The sequence below is a fragment of the Danio rerio genome, chromosome 3, assembly GCF_052040795.2.
Source record: "Danio rerio strain M-AB ecotype USA chromosome 3, GRCz13ab, whole genome shotgun sequence".
Classification (NCBI taxonomy): Eukaryota; Metazoa; Chordata; class Actinopteri; order Cypriniformes; family Danionidae; genus Danio; species Danio rerio.
In genome coordinates this window covers 22,815,288-22,836,578 of record NC_141023.1, presented here as the reverse complement: position 1 = coordinate 22,836,578, position 21,291 = coordinate 22,815,288, and the positions used below count along the sequence as shown (strand labels likewise).

The 21,291-nt window shown below is 36.5% G+C and overlaps 1 protein-coding gene across 4 annotated transcripts in view; it reads left to right on the top strand.

Annotated features, from left to right (window-relative positions):
* Positions 1-21,291, top strand: part of rapgefl1 (Rap guanine nucleotide exchange factor (GEF)-like 1) — a 77,878-nt gene that overhangs the window by 20,446 nt on the left and 36,141 nt on the right. For all 4 annotated transcript variants that reach the window (XM_087244319.1, XM_087244318.1, XM_087244317.1 and 1 more), the window contains one exon: positions 16,108-16,186. In XM_087244319.1, coding sequence (XP_087100445.1) covers positions 16,108-16,186 — 79 coding nt within the window. The remainder of the gene's footprint in view (positions 1-16,107; positions 16,187-21,291) is intronic.

Genomic DNA, 21,291 nt, shown 5'->3' with positions numbered 1-21,291 from the left:
GTTTTGTAGAAAACAGGGAAACATTAAAGATGCTTTAATATGCGGTGTGCTTTATTAGACTCCACAGAGCAACATTATAACAGAACCCTGAAATATATTTAGTGTAATAAAACAGCGTTTTCCAGAGATGGGTTGCGGCTGGAAGGGCATCCGCTGCTTAAAAACTTGCTGGATAAGTTGCTGGTTCATTCTGCTATGGCGACCCCGGATTAATAAAGGGACTAAGCCGACAAGACAATGAATGAATGAATGAATGAATAAAACAGCGGTGATATGACTGGAAGAATCTGAAGTTGTGAGCTGTGGCATAATAAAAGCTCTGCTGCTTTTGTGCCATGTCACGCTTATCAGCAACTACATCAGCTTTTAGCTTTCCTCTGCTTCGTACTTCCATTAGTTCCATTTCTTCTGCTTCGTTTACCATTTTACCACAGGCGAAGTTTCACACACATTAATGTAATATTACCACATAACATCCATACATCATTATGTAGATGCATCTCCCTCCCCCTGAACATGATATGTGCAGGAGTCCTGTAGATTGTATATGAATACGACAACTCTCATAATTCCACACATCCGCTTCGAATGTTATCACTCGATTGAATAGGCGTTATCAGTGGTTATCAGCTGTTATATATGGGCCAGTAGGGTACTTCTGCACCTGCTAATAGGCTTAGAAGGCTGTTATCATCCATCCACATGGTTAATCAGCTATACTAATAGAGAAGATTGCAGATCCAGATCTTTTTTTACATTAATGTGACGGTTGGGGTAAGGGGAAGTCGTTAATATAATACAACTAATAGGAAATTGGATTAATAATATAAATAAATCTTGTTAACCTCTTTCCGCAGCCATATGCAATCTATAGCTTATTAATCTATTGATGGATGATAACAGCCTTCTGAACCTCTTAGTAGGCGTAGAAGGCCCCTGCTGGCCCATATCTATCAGCTGATAACCACTGATAACGCCCCTTCAATCTAGTGATAACATTCAAATCGGCTGTTCCACACATCGTCATGGTATCATCAAACTATGTCTTTGTTTGTGGTGAAAACACACCCTCTAGTGGCAAAAAAATACTTACTGTGCCTTTAAAAAAAACAAGTGGAAAAGTTTGACCCAAATGTACTTTGAGATTGATTATATTTTATTATTATTCATCAGTGCACATTCAGGTATTTTTTATTGTCTTCCAAGATATAACATTCTGTCACAGAAACATACAAAATAGAAAATTTTATGATAAAATCTTGGAGACAAATTGTGAATACTTGTCAATAAATTCCATAAAGTCTATTCATTAATTGGTTCGTTGATTGATTATTATAAGTTAATTATATTACAATTAGAAAACATTCTACTGTGCTTTACTATAGGCCTATATTTCTTTCACAAAATGTTTATTTTGATGGGTTGTCATAGCTATAATAGATACGTCTCTATATTCACAAGATATGGTGCTCAATACTCAGGAAACATTTCTGATAATTATCAGTGTTAAATACTGCTTAAACTTGTGCTCCTGGTTACAATATATTAACAGTTCAAACGAAAGCAACGATTTTATACCAGATAATGTTTGTATAATTAGAAATGCATTTGTCACCTTTAATTAGTTACAACAATGACTGAATAAAGATATAAATAAATCTCTTTTAGGGTCCAAATCGGGGGTGTTAAACCATGTCCTGGAGATCTACCCTCCGGCAGAGTTCATCTGCAACTTTGATCAAACACACCTGTCCTTAATTACCAAGTTCTCCTTTAGATCCAGCTTTATTTGTGTTAGATCAGGGTTGGAGCTAAACTCTGCAGGAATGTAGATCTCCAGGAACATGGTTGAGCACCCCTGGTCTTAATAAACGTGTGCATGCTATCTAATATGTGATTCATGTTATAAAACACATATTTGAGTATAATGCTGCATGAAAATTGGCTAAATGCCCTGAGTAACCATTCTTTCGTCCGTTAATGCATAATTTCAGGACCAGGTTTAAAGGTCGTCTGCTCGGTCTGCAAACAAAAGACTGCAAAATGACTCCATTAACCGAGCTGTGGGTTTGAGTTTGTTTGCATGGGTGTTTTCTGCTATTATTGTTGATCTCTGTGCTTTCATGTGGGCACATCTTGGACTGATGTTGAACTACACCTCTCTCTCATTCTCTTCTTATGTAATACCAGGCTTCAAATCAGTTCTTCTGACTGACCAGAGCACAGGCTTTAAAAAGCTTTTTGTCTGTGTGAGTCCTCCTGCTCTAGGAACAATCTCTCCTGAGGCCAGTTTGAACTGGGTTAGACCTAAAAAAAGTGGCGTGCTTCTAAATTCAGCAAGCTCTGTTTTAGTTTAAAGGCCGTAAGGTGTTTTTTGGAGTCACGTGTTTTGGTGGCTTGACATGGGCTCCTTTGTGTTGCCTTTGAAAGATCCACAGTGAATGCGTTTTCATTTGCACCTGCTTTCTTGCTTCTAAACTGTATGGGAAGTTTTCATTTCAAAGCATTGTTTCGGGAGTAGCGGCGGTCCTCCAGTGGCATTCGCTTATTTACTTATTGTTGGCAGACCGCCAGAGCAGATTTGCATGTGAATGATGGTGTTTTGTGTTTGGATTCAAAGAAAAGATGGGAGTCGAAGGGTGAAATGCCTCGCAGAATGAAGGGATTTTGTACAGGGGGGGTCGAGATAGAGCAGATACGCGAAAGAAACGCAATACAGCTGCAGAGAATGCACAGAGACCTTCAAAACACACACGAATGCACACACACACGGTGCGTCATGCCAAAAGGCACCAACGTGAGCGAGGCAGAGCTGAAGAAAAGACGGCGTGAGAGCTTGCGTGGGTAGTGGAGGGGTTTAGATGTGATAAGGCCTCCATGGTAACTGAATGTCTATCATGATTTATGTAACGCCACCCTGGTATTCTCCCTTACGCTCTCTTGAAATCTCAATCTCAGATCTCCAGCTGATTACAATCTACACTGACCGCATCCGTGCAGCGTAGACACTCAGCTTTTTATACTGACAGCAGTTTATTGAGCGTGAACCCTGTGACTTCTAGCCTGGAGGTCTCCCCATGCCTTAAAAAAACGTTCATGTTGAATTCAATTGTGTCAGTAGGTGGAAATAGTGTAATTCAGCACTTCTTGCTGCCCCCTAGAAGTCCTGCAAGAGGTTAGCCAATATTATTAGTGTGTGAAAGATGTGAAAATGCACTTTACATGCGTTTGATATTTTCCATTAACTTTTTTCATAGAAGAGTTGATGTGGCCATTTGTAACTTAAACACACAAGGCTTTTCGTGTCAATCAGTTCAAGCTATTTTAGCTGAATGAAAACAGCATTTTATATTGCTAAATAACAAAAACTACACTGTAAAACAAAAAAGCATTATTTTAAGTTTTTTTTCGGGCAGCTGGAGTGCAGATAAATTACAGAAATTTACTATAAAATAACAGCTGTTAAATTTCCTTATGTTTAATTTTTTCAGTAAGTTGTTTTTTTTTTTAACAGCCATTATTTAAATTTTTTTTCGGCACCCCAGCTGCCAAAAAAAGTGAAATAACAGATTTTTTTACAATGTAACATTTTACTGTTGATATCATAAACACATTGATAGTGCCAATCAGTGTTATTTTTAAAATTTAATTATTTTTTTGTTTGTTTATTTGTTGTAGATTTTTTTAAATTAAAAATTTATTCATTGTGTTTTCTGTTTATATCACAATCTTTTTATTTATACCTTTATTTTATTTATTTTTGTAATTTTTGTAAAAATTAAGTTTAAGGGTAAAATGTTTAAAAGTATGGGCGATGCAGTGGTGCAATGGGTAGCGCTGTCACCTCACAGCAAGAAGGCCATTGGTTCGAGCCTCGGCTGGGTCAGTTGGCGTTTCTGTGAGGAGTTTGCATGTTCTCCCTGTGCTTGTGTGCTCCGGTTTCCCTCACAACCCAAAGACTTGCAGTTTAGCTGAATTGGGTAGGCTTAATTGTTCATAATGTATGTGTGTCAATGAGAGTGTATGGCTGTTTAATTTGCCCTCTTTCCATTTCTCGTAATTTTTTATGAATTTATTTTATTAGCTGAATGTCTTTTTAACCAAGTTGGTTGGTTGGTTAGATGGTTGGTTGTATGGATGAATGGATAACAGACAGAGAAAGCCAAATTACCAAAATCAATCAAGGAAGTAAAAGCCTTAAGGAAGTTCAAAAAAGTGATGAAAAGATGGTTGTTTGATGAAGATGGTTAGTTTGCATGATGGATCATGATGTTTTTTTAATATGCTATTGTGAATAATTTAATGCATTACCTGTACCTTGTAGCCATACTTTGTTTTTTGTAACAGCGAGGACCACAATGAGAACAAGCCCAGAGCTTTAATGTGTTTTTATTCTTAATGGTTTTATTTCAAAATATGTGGGATACTTGTATTTTTGTAAAGTTTGTCTAAAATTTGTAAAAAAAATCAATTCCTAGAAAAGAAAGAAAGAAAGAAAGAAAGAAAAGCAATTGTTCACTCACCTTCAAGCCATTACATGTCCATACAGTGTCCATACTGTGCCAATGAAGTCTACCCCCAGCCATGGCCACAGCCATATCAACCTGCAGCCCAAGAGCGGTTACTCGCTGAAGCTAAGCAGGGCTGAGCCTGGTTAGTACCTGCATGGGAGACCTCAATGGGAAACTAGGTTGCTGTTGGCTGTGGTGTTACTGAGGCCAGCAGGGCACTCAACCTCCACTCACTCTGTGTGAATCCCAATGCCCCAGTAAAGTGAAGGGGACACTATACTGTCAGTGAGCGCTGTCTTTCGGATGAGACGTTAAACTGAGGTCCTGACTCTCTGTGGTCATTAAAAATCATTCAGGTGTCCTGGACAAATTCTCCAATGGCACCTGCTGATCATTGCTTCCCAATTATCCCCACCCACAGAATTGGCTGTATTACTGTCTCTCCACTCCACCTATAGCTGGTATGTGCTGGCATTATTGTCCTGTGGCTGCAGTCACATCATCCAAGTGGATGCTGCACACTGGTTGTGGTGTGGAGAGAACCACCTCATGATTGTGAAGTGCTTTGGGTGTATTGCCATGCACAATAAATATGCTACATAAATACACATTACATTACATTACATTACTCACAATGTTTACTTTTATTTTCTGCAGAAGAAATGAAGCTGTTTTAAAATGTCATGAAATTATGAAATATTCTTTAGCATTAGACTCCATTCACTCTCAGTCACTTTAATATTGTACAGAATTAAGAAGTGAATCTCAGTTGTGATTTTGAGGCTAGATGACAGAGCAGAGTAAGAGCTCAGCCTTACAGTTGAGACAGCAAAACAAAGACTTTGATATGACTTTGATCCCACTTGAGTGTCATCAAGGTCATTTTTGCTGAAACTGAAAATCTCTAAGATGGCCTTCAGTCTCTTACACACCCTGTTTCCACCTTTCCTCTGAAGGCAGCAGGATTATGGTGTTTTTTGTTGGCAGAAATTTCTCTTGACCTTAAGATGAAAAGAAAGGGAGTGATTTTCACTCGTCTGACCGTCTCAACTCCCTCGTGCATCTGCTCAGTTTCGTTCTCATGCACTGGTGTCGGGAAAACATGTGGACTTTCTATATTTGATAGTCATTGTGTGTTTGCATGTGCTTCTGTTTGTGTGTGGGGGTTTAAGAGTGGGTGTTAGATTTTGCTCACATGAGATGTGATTTATGCCAATCTTAGCAGGAGATTTGCAATACTTTAGGCTCTATCATAATGTAAACTAGTGAGACGAATGAGGAAAATGGATGAAAGACCACTGGAGAATGTGTGGGCCGTCAGATAAAGAGTGGATTAAATAGAGAAAAAGCATGCAAGGCGGAAAGGTGTCATATTTGCATCTTCTGTGCCTCATCTTCATGCTGTTTTATATATCCAAACTAAACATCAGCACTGACTAATTTACTGCTAAATGCGGATATCAAACACTGTTAAATCACAGAGATTGTTTCTTATCGAATTATAGTGATTAGTAGAATTACATTATAGTATTATTGTAGAATTCTCCAACCCAAAACAGGTAATCATGATAGGGGATACAGGTAAAACATGTAAAGCTGTAAATATGAGATAAAAAAATGCAAATCTGAAAAATAAAGGTTCATGTATTAAATATAAAAGGCTGATGGATGCCGACGCGCTGTGTCCCAGAAATGATAAATATTTAAAGTAGGCACTATCCTTATAAATAAACTGCATCGATGCAATCTAAACATTCTCCACTAAAAAGCCTCAAAAGTATATTATGTTGTCCAACAGCTGAAATATTTGTCAGACTGTAGTGTATGTTGGCGGAGTAATACAGAAGGGTGAGGAGGCTGTATGAGTTCTGATATTGAAGATAATTACATGGCTATCAGCAAATCCGATTAAAAAACTAGAAAGAACTGTTGTATAAAAATATATAATCAGAAGATAATTGTAATTAGGAGATCAAAATTATTAAGATATCAATTGCTAACATTTTTTTATTTTTTTTTTGCTGAACAAAAAGATAACATTTTTATTATAAGAGAGTTGAAGTTCTAAAATATAAAATTGCAGTTTTGAAAAGTAAAGTTGCAATCAAGTATTTGCAATTTAAAATAAACGAGTAAGAAGAGATTGTCACAATTATCGACACAAAGTTGTTGTTATGAATAATAAAATGGCATTCGCAAGACCTAAAGTTACATTTGAAAGAGATAAAGTCATAATTATAAGAACTCAAGCTACACAATTGTGAGAAATAGTTGCATTTGTAAGACTGCTGGAACTGAGTTATAGTTGTAGTCATAAGATATTGAGATATTGCACAAGATATAAAGTTATTAATTTGTAGTTGTACTATATACAACAATTGAGAGGGATATTAAATGTAAATCACAGTTATTTCAAGAGTTCACACTTAGCTGATGTTTGGTAACAAGCCTGTTTGGCATCCTGTCCCAGGAGAGCGCCCTAAGCTCATAAGATCCTTGAGCCGAGGGCTCCTTCACATTTTCAGGGCGAGGGCAGTTTTTATCATGAGGGCAGAGGGGAGCTCTTATTTATGGCTAATGGCAAATTAGGGATTGCTACATAGAGATTTACTACTGATTAAGTGTACATCTATGGTGCTAATTTGGTTTGGCAGTTCGTCCATGTCACATGTAAACTTCGCACAGAAACGCCGACTGGCCTGGTAGAGACTTGGACCAGTGACATTCTTGCTTTGGGGCAACAGTGCTAACCACTGGGCCACCGTGCCACCCTATCAAGGAAAAAGGAGGGAAGGAGTAGGGGTGGAAGGGGGAATTTTTCAGGACTAAGATGACTGAGGTAAGAAACTCTGGTTATTTATAGTGAATCGGGAATCGTCCGATTGGTGAATCATGCGTTAGCTTATTCGGCACCAGCTGTGGTCAATCATAAGCACATGATTCTCTCAATTAGTTTATTAGTAAACTTCAAAAAAATTAAGTTACACTTGTCACAATGTTTACATTTTAGCAAAAAGTTAGTTGCGAAATTTAAACATGATCTGCAACTTTATATCTTGCTACTTGAACTCATAAGAGCATGTTTTTTTTATAATTAAGAGTAATATAATATAAATAAATGAAGTTGAAGCTAAAGCAGAGTTACAATTTACAACGGCAGAAAGAGATAAAATCGGAATTGACTGATGAAGGGACAATTAATAGAAATAAACTTGCACCTGTGACAAAGCCAAAATGAGACAGATATGAACCTGCAAATATGAGGTGAAGATTTACAGAAATTTCACAGTGATGAGTACATATATAGTGGCAAAATATAAACCTGCAAATGAAAGACAAAGTTGTGATTATGAGAAATAAAGTTGTTAGATATAGGACACAAAATCACAGATAGTAAAAATGAACAGCCTTTTATAGTTCCTGCTTTTGCAAGGTACAAGAGGCCAAGGCATGTTCGTGTTTTACTGCTTGGATTTATATGGATGTGATAAAATATTATTAGTGTAACTCTTCCTAAATTCACTTCAGCTTTGTTGAGTTGAAACCAAAAGTGGTTCTTCACATAATTCAAGAATCTGCTTGTTTCTTCACAGTGTTTTTGATATTCTCTGCAGAACATTATCTGCCAGAGGAGACAAACAGACCCACGCGCTGACAGAACACATGGCTCAATTACGGCTGCAATTATAAACGCCCACTCTAATTTAATCTCAACAGCCATGACAAATGATAATGAAGAGAGATGGTCACTGCCCTAGAAAATAATGCTCACGTTTGAGAAGAGGGGCTCCAGTCAGCATTTGTTTTCAGCTTTAAAGGTGCAATAAGCCAGTTTGCAAAACAGTGTTGATGTTTGCTATCACTATCATTATTAGACACGCCCCTTACTTCTGATTGGCTTCATTCATTTTAGGACTCAGTCTAACTCTAGTAATGGGCTGGTTTAAGATTCTGACGGTATGATAACCTTGGATTTCATGGTATAACACTCTGTTGTGTTTACTGCTCTAAAATATGTCCTTTTTTAAATGTCTGTGCAAAAAACAAGAACTTTTTTCCTCACTGAACACAATTTATTCTATTTTAATAAGCATTTAAAATATTTTTACCTTTTTATTTTAAACTTGTCAGGCTAAATAATTAAAACAAATGATTGATTTTTGATCTTTATTAGTAGCAAAAACACAATTATTTACATCTTAAGAAGGCATCTTTGGAGATATTGTCTTGTATATAAATTAAACCCCTGCACTGTTCAGGTATATTGCATGCTGGATGTTGGTGTATAAGCGACTTATTTTTCAGATGTTTGCTGAATCGTGGGATGACCAGTAGCTTTTGATTAGGAGGGTCCTTTTTGCTGGAGATACTGTTGCCCCAAAACAACTAAATTAAATTGTCATAAAAAACAAAAATGTACACACCTTAGAAACAGTATAGCAGAAAATGTTTGCGGTTTTAAAACCTTGTCTTTTCCAAACCACGGTAAACCTTAAAACCAGTTATCGCCTCATGTCTATCTGACACTATTGTTTTTTTATTGATTACATTAAAACCGGCAGATATTATTTGGATTACAAGGTTAGCTATATATATATACTTACATATATATACTTATATGTACTTATTTTTATTTAAACCTTTATTTTACCAGGAAAACCTCTTGAAGTTTGTAATCTCTTTTTCTAAAATGTCCTTGAATAATGTTAAGTTTAAAAGCAAAGGAGGCTTTTTTATTAAATATGTTTGCATTTCTATCACAGTGAAAAATGTTGACCTTAAAATATAAAAGCATTTTAAAAATCCATTGATCAGATTTTTGTGATAGAAATGCAAACATGTTTAATGAAAAAAGCCTCCTTTGCATTTAAACTTAACATTAGTCCAGAATACTCTTGAAGAAGAGATTAAAAATCTCAGGATTTTTACCTGGTAAAGTAAAAGCTTAAGTAAAAATAAATACCAATATAGAATTAACCTTGTAAAACAAAAAACGTTTACTGTTCTTAATGTAATCAATAAAAAAAACAATAGTGTCAGATACACATGGGATGATTTTGGAAATGTCAAGGTTTTAAAACCGCAAACATTTTCTGTCATACCGTTCCTATGGTATATGTTTTTTTATTTGCTTTTTTATGCTCTTTCTATATTAAGTCTAACGTTTATTACAAGAGATTTTGGGAATCTGTCTTTTTCACTCCATGATTCTGGATAACTGGCAATGAAAAATATGTTGAACAAACTGTTGTGTATAATCAGTCAAATTGTCTGTGAGTATATCCATGTAAAAACCTTTAGAGTACAGATATAAATACAGCTGAAGTGGAGATTTTACCACTCAGTGCTGAAGAAAATACTCATTTTGATAAAACAGCCTTTTAAAGTATGTAGAACTGGAATGTACAGACAGAAATGGATGAAGTATGATAAAAGATAGGCTTGAAATAGTATTTCTGAGGTTTTCTTTTTATTAAAACTGAAATTAAAAATACTTTATGAAAGTCCAAAATCGAACAGTTTTTGTCTGCAGTGTCTTTCCTTAACAAGCCTCAGATCTGACACCGTGTCCTCCTTAACTTTAATAGCATGTGTCTTTTGTTGGTTTACTACATGCCTTTGAGTGGTTCTCTATCAGAGGTAATTGATCCTGTTGACTCCTCCTCCAGTCACTCCAGTCCTGTTTTTTACCCTCTCTAAACAGACTCACAGCCTGTGCCTTGCTGTCTTTCTGGCTTTGCATCCTATTTGCTTTTTTTGTGGGTTTTACCTTGACTTTTTTTTTAATACATCTGTCTCTCTCTGGGTTTGTCTGTATTTTGGCTGTGTCTCGCTTTCTGCCTCTCGTCTACTTTATTTCTCCTTACTCACCATGCAGCCTCTAAAGTCAAGGTTGCCGTGGCAACCGCAAGAGATCTGCAGCTGCAGAAATGTGGAGGAGCCTTGGCTCTTATACCCTTCTGAAATGTGTGTGTGTGTATAAATAGGTTATTCTACAAGTTTGATTCTGTGACCTCTCAAGCCTACCATACTTAGTGAGTACAATTTGTACTCAATGTAATAATAATAATCCTTGTTTTTTTAATAATAAATAAAAATTTAATATTACATATCTGTGTGTGTAATTCTGATTATTTATTTTGAAATTATACATTTAACTTGAAATAAATGAATTTTTAAAATTATAATAATTGTTTTATTACTACATTAATATATTATTTTTAATTAATAATGAATAAATATTAAAATAATAAATATAAAGTTAAATGAGGTAACTTATATTATTTTCGATATTACTGAATGTGTATGGGGTGACACGGTGGCTCAGTGGTTAGCACTGTAACCTCACAGCAAGAAGGTCGCTGGTTTGAGCCCTATCTGGGTCAGTTGGCATTTCTATGTGGAGTTTGCATGTTCTTCTTATGTTCGCATGGGTTTCCTTCGGTTGCTCGGGTATTCCCTACAGTCCAAATACATGCGCTATAGGTGAGTTGGGTAAGCTAAATTGTCCCGTGTATTTGTGTGACTGAGAGTGTATTGGCATTTTCCAGTACAAGGTTGCAGCTGAAAGAGCATCTGCTGTGCAAAACATATGCTGAATAATTTGACGGTTCATTCTGCTGTGGTGACCCCTGATGAATAAATTGACTAAACTGAAGGAAATTGAATGAATGAATGAATGCATATGTTTGCTTTTTACATATAATAGTTTAGATAAGAGTTGTGTAATGTCTGTTGCATAATCTAGTGCTGTTCTCTGGGTAAAATTATTACATACCTGCCAATATCAATTCAATTTAATTTATTTATAAAGCACTTTAAAACAACACACTTGACCAAAGTTCTGACAAAAAAAGAGCAAAACAAACTTTAAAATACAAATAAATAAATATAAAATGTCAACATCTCATGCTGTGCTAAAAGCCAAATTGAACAAGTGGGTTTTAAGAAGAGATTTAAAAACAGTAGTGGAAGAGGCTTGTCTGATGTACAACAGCATGTACAATATCAAGGAAATCTGTGAAATGAAATCAAATAATAAACACATTTTTGAAATGTATTCATGTATTTATATATTTAATATATACATTTCTTTAACACACTCATACATTTTAACATCAAAGGACAGAATCTAAATTAACTTAATAGAAAATCCTTATCTCTTGAAAATGGCTATTTACATTCCTCTTTTATTATATAATCAGTAGCATAAAATTATCTCAATAATGTTGCTTATCGCAACAATTTCTCTGACAATATATCGCACAAAATAAATTCTTCATCATGACAGGCCTATGATCCACTTCTAGTTAGTTATTAACAAAAATCAGTACCAGAATGCTGCTGTAATTGTTATTCAAGAGGTGTGCGTGTGACCTTATCTTCCCCATGCTTTCATTACGCCTCACCTGTAACTCTCAAAAGAGGTGCAACTTCACAAAAAACATGCACAAAGGTGTAAAGTGTGCAGGTCGGAGCATGTTTTATTTCTAATAGGCACATTACAGCGACTTGAGTCCCAGTATCTCGTAATGACAGGAGGACGTCATTTGTGTCATTTTCAATAATCACAGTCAGGAACTGAAACAAAACATGATCCACTGTAGCCTGCAAATCAGTATGCAAAGCAGGGGAGGATTGTGGGAGAATCTTCTCTGTTCAGATGAATCATTCCACTGAGGAAATTCAGCTGACAGTTCATCTTAATTAAATTCAGCTCCGTGTCCAAGCTACTGAAATGGGAATGTGCTAGTCAAACTTTGCATTTTGGTCCTAGTTCATGCACGCGGTGCCTTATTTGCACGTGAAAGCTGTAATGTTGGAAGCTGACGTGTTCATTTTGTGCTACTGACTCTTTTCTCATTCCTCTTGGCGATCACGTTTTCTTTAATAGTTACGTATCAATGATTTATGTGCTCCACATTGATATAACCCAGATACATAATCAGCATCATGTCCTCTCAACAGCCAAAATACAGTCCCCAAAAACCTCACCGTCAAAAGATGTGCCCCAGATCCAAACATATTTGACACATTTCTGTTCCTTTTTGCGCACATCACACCGTCTAGTTTAATATGCTGTTTTTCAGTGAGCTGTTTTCTGCTTTTGGCTGCTAACGTTCAGACGTCTGTTGTATGTTTGCACTGCAGCCTCTGGGAGTGTCTGTGGTCCAAATTGGGCCAGAAAGCATCATGATTTATTCTACCCACAAACTCACTGTCCTTGAGATGAGTTAGCAGAGGTGAAGGCTGGTGTCATCAGGTTCAACTTTTTTTCTGGTGGCACATACACAGAGAGACTGTTTGCAACCTGTCGAACAAGAACAGCTGTGACAGAGGCTGCACGAAAGACAATTTCACAACATTCCTTCTCTTTCATTAGTGCCGGAATTCTTAAGGCCCAGACTCCTGATTCATACCTGCACACACACACAACGGTTTTACTGCTTGTTCAAACTACTTATTTAAAATGAGGTGGAAACATTAACATTTTTTATTTGTTTTGGGACAACCTAATTGTTTTATGTTCAATCTACTTAAATTAGTGAATGAAATCATCCATAGGTTTAAATCTGAAAGTGCACTGTGTTTAAAACAATTGATTCTTTAACGAAATAGTCAACTTGGAGTCGATTAAATGAATAGTGATGGTTCGAATCATTTAGCTAAATGTGTCGATGTCAATATGGTACATCATATATTATGTCGCAATGGATCTGTTAAAACATGATTGCGCCTTTCTCTTTAGACACTAGCGGAATGTGGGGATCACGGGACTGATCATGACACAAGGATGACAATTACTGACAGATGGAGATTTGGCTGCGGGGAATAAAGGGTTAAAATTCATTTTCATAACAATATCACAGTATAGCCTACCTAGTACGGTGTTTGTTCCTGTCTTTTTTCTGATGATTAATACAATAACCTGCACTGCAACGCAGGATTCGCCAGCCATTTGCTATCAAAGGCGGGAGCAGCATAGACTGTTATGTTTGGGACTTTGTCAGTGACTGTTACAGTTCAGTTTCTTCTTCCTCCGCATCATAACATCTAAGTGTAATTAAAGTTGTTGACTCGTTCTCTGCAGTTTGCAAAATATGTGTTATAATTGTATGCTGTAACTTGGCTTGTAATCACTTATCTATTATAGATCAGTGCTAGTACTGCACAGTATCTCTCAGGTTATACCTTTATGTAAACGGGTTATCCATATATAATCATGTTGAAAACATGATGTGTGCTTCTTGCTTTACCAATTTAAATGCATTTGTGAGCTCATGATCCTCTGTCGTTTGTTTTTGCTATGGCCACCATTAGCTGTTCCTCACATGCGCGGCTTGGGCAATTTTCTAAATAGTTCAGCTTTTGCCACTGTGTGGATTAATACTGGATGTGTGTCGTTGTTATTACTTAGGGTTTTTGTTAAGCGTAATATGCTGGGGTTTAACTGCATTGCTTTATTGCATTCCTGCATTAGGCTTACACATATCTGCACTCGGATTACTTCATAACCAAGTTGGGGTTTCTCTCTGTCTCGTGCTGAACGTAGTCGACCAATTACAACAGACTGGGTCATCGTACCAATCAGCACAGTTTAGCCTCATTCAAGGAAGGGGTTTGGGAACAAATGAATCGCTTAACAAATCATATGACAGTTGTTGGGATAATTAGGTAAAAACAAATGCATATTATGAGATACATATCCATCCACCTATTTTTATGCGCATTTTGTATATGCACTTAAAAAAAAAACACTTGATGGTAATGCCAAAATGCATATAAATGCTGAAAATGCGCACAAAAATCATATGCAAATAACTGAGTGTAATCAATTTTTTTATTCAATTAGAAAAATGTGCATAAACTACATGGAAACACTTTTAATGAACAAATTCCAGTATGTGCAAAAAAAGAAAGTCATAATTTTGTTTTAAGAGATGATGTGATGATGAAAATGTGTGAGAATGGACAAACCAGCAGGCTGAGTACATCGTAAAACATCTGAAATGTTGTTTTGGTCATTCTAAAACACCTTAATCATTTCAGTATTGATTGTTAGTTATTAATTACCTCCAGAACTGTCAAGAGCGTCTGTGCTCTACATTTCACGCCTTCAAACGCCACCAGGCGTTCATGCATGACTGTATCGTCTTCTGAGGCGCAAGTTATTTGTTAAATAAGAAAGATATTGACACCGTTTTTCCTACCGCAGCAAATTCTGTTTTTACTGTTGATATTTGGCGTCAGTTTATCAGGATGTGATGATTTTGTTCTCTGACTCTGAATAGAAACACGGCTTTATTTACATATCTTTTATGCAATTATTCCAGTTTTGTGCATAAATTTAATTAGCAATTTTGCATGGAAACATAGCTAATGGAGGTGTTTTTGACCTTGCATGTATATTAGCCTGTTGTTGGAGACCCCAAAACCAAAATATGACCTTTTTTAATGCAAAATAGGGGCCTGCATTTTTTACAGTGTCTACAGCGTAGAGAATTCTATCCAGACACACCGTCATTTTAAATTTCAAGAGCGTTAATTGTGTGTAAGAGATTACAAGTGTGGATTCACTACTTTGAAAAATGCATGTCAAACCTGTAAATGTCTTTTTTTTGTGGTCTGAAATCAAACTAAAGGCGATAGTTTTCCTGCATGACCCCAGTTTCTTAAAAAGAAAAGTTAACAAATAAAATTTTAATTTTTAAAGATGATTGAACAGGTGATTATTAATTTAGCTTGAATCCAAATCAAAACTGTTCTGTTTAATTTGGAATCAGACAGTCGGATAGATTGAGTAGAAATGTCAAACACCTCCTCACTATGAAACATGCAGCTGATAGAATACAAACAGTACCATTTCTCATATTAGACTGCAGTGTTTTGCACCAAGATATTTTTGACCTACCTTGTTTTTTGTTCACAGAAATGAAGTGTCACTTGTCATTTTGCCACTTTTGCACTCGTTAGTAATTCATTCATTCATTTTCCTTTGGTTTAGTCCCTTTATTTATCAGGGGTCGCCACAGCAGAATGAACTGTCAACTTATCCAGCATAAGTTTTACGCAGCGGATGCCCTTCCAGCTGCATCTCAGTACTGGGAAACACCCATACACACTAATTCACACACATACGCTATCAATTCGTTTATTTAAATCACCGATAACACATGTCTTGGGGGAAACTGGAGCATACGGAGGAAACCCGTGCCAACACGAAGAGAACATGCAAACTACCCAAAGAAATGCCAACTGCCATAAACCAGTGAGCTTCTTGCTGTGAGGCGACAGTGCTAACCACTGGGCCACTGTGTTGCCCACTCTTAAATGTAAAAGGCGTTTAATTTGTTTAATGGTTGATTTATGTATACACATGTTTATTAATATAACATTTTGTTACTGTATAACCAATTCATATTTTTCCCAGAGCTTTGACTTTGATGAAAACTGCTTTTAAATTGAGACTTTGAGAGGTCTTTCATCAGTGTGTCCTCTTCGTGTCAATCAGTCATTTTGTTCAGACAAACACGAACATTTCGTTCAGTTGTGATGTCACTAATGAGTGTGTGTTCTTCTCTTTGTGTCTTTGCAGAAATACTCCTGGATGACTTCATGCTAACACACCCAATCTTCTTGGCTCCAGACAAGTTCCAGCAGGTCTTGCTTCAGCAGTATCCTTTCCCCTCGCCAAAAACACAAGCATCAGCCTCTTAACTTCTGGAAATCTTAAATGGACAACCATAAAACTATCTTGAAGTGATTTACCCAAGTAAAACATGTGTATCAGTCTTTATCCTGGGGGCAATAGTTTTATTATTCGTCAGTTTTAGGGCTCAGTCTGGGATTGTTGTCCCATCAACCTATTTTGTTTAGCATTAATATTAGGGAAAAAGATTAGCCAAGCATTTATGATGGAAATCTTGTTTTACGACCAACTCAGGCCTGCAGAAACCCTCACTTTTGATGCAAGAAATTGTGTAGATTGTGATGTTTAATTTAAAATGAAACCTAACTGTTATTAAATAACTTAATGTACAAATTTATTCATTTAGGACTGTACTGTTTGTTCTTTGTTTTTAGTTATTTGTTAAAACAGAAGCTAGATTGAAGCCCAGAAGGGACATGATGGTAAGAAAATAAAATAATTAAGTAGAAAACCTTTGACTTCTCAAAAAAGACTTTAAGTATTTGCTAAAATGTTTATTTGAGGGAGAAAAAAAACATGCTTCAATTCTTTATCACAATATATGAACATTCTTTGATAAGTGATTCATATCTGTGAGAGAATGCAAAATGCAGCATTTTTAAATAGCACAGCTAGTGTAAACACTCACATCACTATTATCAGTTGCTTAACTTCCAGTTTCTCACTGCTGTAATTTTTATTGCTACACTGTAAAACAGTCAACTTCATCAAATGAGATGAGTGTAGTTCACTCAAAATGTACTGAAAGTTAATTCTAGGCATTTGAAAATACTTTTGAACTCGGTGTTAAAAGTAATGAGTTAATTAAATACCTCATTACGTCAACTTAAATGGAGAAAGTTCACAGTACTCATGTAGATTAGTTTTTTTTTTAACTCAAATAATTTGTAGCAATGGGTTTCCTCAAACAGTTTGAGTTGCCTGAACTTATTGGGTTTTACAGTACTCAGTCAGTTTGAGTTCTCTTCACTTATTGGGTTTTACTGTGCTCAAATCGCTTCATTTACTCAAAAGGATTAAGTTCACAATACTCATTAGGATTAGTTTTTGAACTATAATGGTTTTTGCACTCGGTTTCCTCAAACGGTTTGAGTTACCTTAACTTTTTGCGTTTCACAGTGTATGTTTATTATTTCTGTAGTTGAAAACTTGCTTCAGATTTACGTATTCAAAACAAAACCAGCATTCTCACATTTATGGGTGGCTTAAGGGTGTAATTGGAAATCATTTTTTCCCCAAAAGGAAGAACAAAAAAGAGTTTTGCTGTGATTATTCTGAGATCTTAATTTTCTGTCTGCTGAAATTCCGTATACACCTTACAATTTAGTTTTTCTTCAACTTTATTTTAAGTTGTTGCTGGGTGCTTTAGTCAATTTGTTGCTTTGGAAAGCATGCTATGGATAGCATTGTCAGTAAACAAAACTATTTGTCCTGATGTTTTAAACCTTTGCTACATTTTACTCATCCAGTACAGGTGAAGTCAGAATTATTAGCCCCCCTTTAAATTTGTTTTCTTTTTTTAAATATTTCCCAAATTATGTTTAACAGAGCAAGAACATTTTCACAGTATGTCTGATAATATTTTTTCTTCTCTAGAAAGTTTTATTTGTTTTCTTTTGGCTAGAATAAAAGCAGTTTTTAATTTAAAAAAAAAAACATTTTAAGGTTGAAATTATTAGTCCCTTTAATCTATATATTTTTGATAGTTTACAGAACAAACCATCGTTATACAATAACTTGCCTAATAACCCTAACCTGCCTAGCTAACCTAATTAATCTAGTTAGTTCACTTTAAGCTGTATAGAAGTGTCTTGAAAAAGATCTAGTCAAATATTTACTGCCATCATGGCAAAGAGAATATAAAACAGTTATTAGTCATTAAAACTATTATGTTTGGAAATTTGTTGAATAATATCTCTGTTAAACAGAAATTGGGGAAAAAATAAACAGGAGGGCTAATAATTCAGGGGGACTAATAATTCTGACTTCAACTGGATATGCTATATGTTTAAAATGTCATATTCAAACATATTTGCCAATCAGATTTACTTTAGATAAAGCTCAGAATTATTATCCCAAACACAGTTCTGTCTTCAAAACACTCCCAAAATGAGTGAAATTATCTCCCAAAAACAGCCAACACACATAGCCGAAGAGCCTAAGAGTCCCAAGGGGCGAGGAGCACTCACACATGCTGTTTAAAATTTGGGTCAAAATGATTTACCAATTAGCTGCAATTCTAACCCACTCCGCGGGCCCATCCCCTCCATCCCTCGGGGGTCTATCGGGGTTGCCGATATTCAGATAAGAAGTGTGCAATGTGCGGAATGTGTTTGTTTTGCTGGCTTTAAGCATTGTGCCGGAGTGTGTATGAGTGTGTGCAGAGGACACCCCTCTCTCTTTCAGTGACCTACATTCTTTCTGTGAGTGCCATAGCCCCCCCACCCCTCTATCCAAACCATAATGGCGTCTGAGGGGCTTGTCTGCGGACTTTAAGCACAAAGGTATTCCTGGGGAGGCCCGTCTGCATGCCTCAGCGCTCCTAATGTAGCGTGTCTGCTGCAGATCTCTTACGGGACAAATCCCCCCTCCCAAATGTCTGCGGCAATTAGTGACCCTTACTAATCTCGCCCGACTGCCATCATCACCTCGCCACATGATCCACTTCTCTCTTTCTCTTTCCTGTCCCTCCTCCTGAGACGTTTATCTTTCCACTTTCCACACCTTTTTTCCTGGTCTTTGACTTGACCTAATCCAGGCCTAATCAGATCTTTTTTGTTGTGGCAACATGTCTGCTTCCTGCTTGGAAAAGACTCCGTCTCCTACCCTTCCCACTTTGTCAGGGCTCATTTAAGGGGTTTAATAAAAGGATGAATCCTTTTGATTTAGGACTGACAGTGCTTTTAGCTCTTCACATCAGGGTTATTTTAGTAAACGAAAGACTAACACTATTAGTAACTAAGATTAAAACTATCAAAAATATGTTTGCATTCACAATAAATGGAAAACTAAAACTAAACTGAAATAACAAAAGTACAATAATAGAAGAATTAGCGAAAATTATTGTTTTCAAAATGAACTAAAACCTAAAGTCTGTAGTGAACTTTGATGTTGGCTTGGGAAAGCCAATGTGACTGCGCTAGGACTGGGAATGGCAGTTGGCAGGAAGCACAGAGGTTGCTAAGTTGTTGCTAGGCAGTTGATAAAATGTTTATGGCATTGCTAGGTGGTTGCTAAGCAGTTGCTTAATGGAAACGCTTGTGTACATGTTTAATTAAATGCTAATACTTAGTAGGTATTTCTAGCATATGTTATTGCACTTATATAATAATTGATAGCATGTAGCTAATTGTTATTAGCACTTGGCTAAGTATTGTTACCATGCATTGTACACAGTAAGTCCCATTTGCTAGCATGAGTCAAACGAGCCAATACTTAGCTCCCTATGATGTTCTGATGCAGAGATGTTGCTGTTTTTAAATGTTTGCTAGGTTAGCCTGTTTTATTGCTATGGGAACAATTGACAGCTTAGTGATGATACATCAAAGCTTCTTGCCTATACGAGTGATATAATTCAACCCCGATGTCCCTATTACAGCCTTGGACTTTATGTAAAAATGCCTTATGAGTAAAGAATATGGAGTTTAAGTCATGGAGTTTTATATCTTGCCATGTCTTGAGAACAATAATGCTTAAAAATTATTTATCGAAAAACTATAAATGATAAAGCTAAAAAGATATAGCTAGAAAATCTAATGAAGAACACAGCCTTTGGCCAAATTTGGGGCTTGTATAATTTTTTATATGTCTGGACTATTAAAATGTAATATTTAAAAAAAATAAAAAAATGATTGGCGTGAGGAGATATAGCAACAATCTTGAATGCAGAAGGCATATTTTGACCAAATTTGTGTCTTGTAGTATGACCAGCCTAGGAGGAGATACGTTTGGTTTCGAGGACAGAGTTTTGATTCATCTTTAATGCCTCCTTCTCCATCTTACCCCAGACATGCTCAATAATGTTCATATCTGGGGACTGAGCTGGCCAATCCTGGAGCACCTTGACCTTCCTTGCTTTCAGGAACTGTAATGTGGAGGCTGAAGTATGATAAGAAGTGCTGTCCTGCTGAAGAATTTGCCCTCTCCTGTGGTGTGTAATGTAATGGGCACCACAAATGTCTTGATGCCTCAGGCTTTTGATGTTGCCATCCACTCTGCAAATCTCTTGCACGCCCTCATATTGAATGTAACCCCTGACCACAATTTTTCCTTCCCCAAACTTGACTGATTTTTGTGAGAACCTTGGGTCCATGTGGGTTCCAATAGGTCTTCTGCAGTATTTGGGATGATTGGGATGCAGTTCAACAGATGATTCAATGGATACATTGACCTTCTGCCACTTTTCCAAATGATGATCAAGTTATTATTTGTTGCTCTTACAACTGGCATCGATGACAGGACTTTTGTCAAGGTAACCGCTTTGCTTCTGTCAACACTAGATGCGTTCTGTTAGCTCTGCTAAACTTACTAAAAGTGAAACTAAATATATATAAAAACTAAATAGAAATAAACTAAAACTAACAAAACCATTAATGAAACCAACTAAATCTAAACTGAAATGAACTGAATTTTAAAGAATACAAATGTAAGAACAGTTTCAAAATAAAAACTTACTGAAAAAAAAACACACAAAACTTTAATAACCTCACTTCACCCAGTCCTGATGGAGTCAGTCTGGCCAGACTCCAAACCGCTGCTGAGGCCATGATCCAGGACTCGTGCAAGGGAACAGAGTTCAGTTTCGCAGCTGCCCAGTGGATCAGACTGCTGCTGTTTTTTGGCACCCGAGCAGAGGTGACGCTCTGGATATAGATTTACTAGATCTCGGATGCCATTTGCAGAAGCTCCACTTGGGCCTTATTTTGTACAGGAATAGCTGTGTCAATTTTAGACGAGTGTCGGGGACTCTTTAATTATAGAGGCTCAGGGATACTCCACTTTAAATTTAGTCCGCCTTTCAGGTTTCCTGCTCATAGGACTGGCAGGATTGGGGACAGGGAGTCTTTGCAG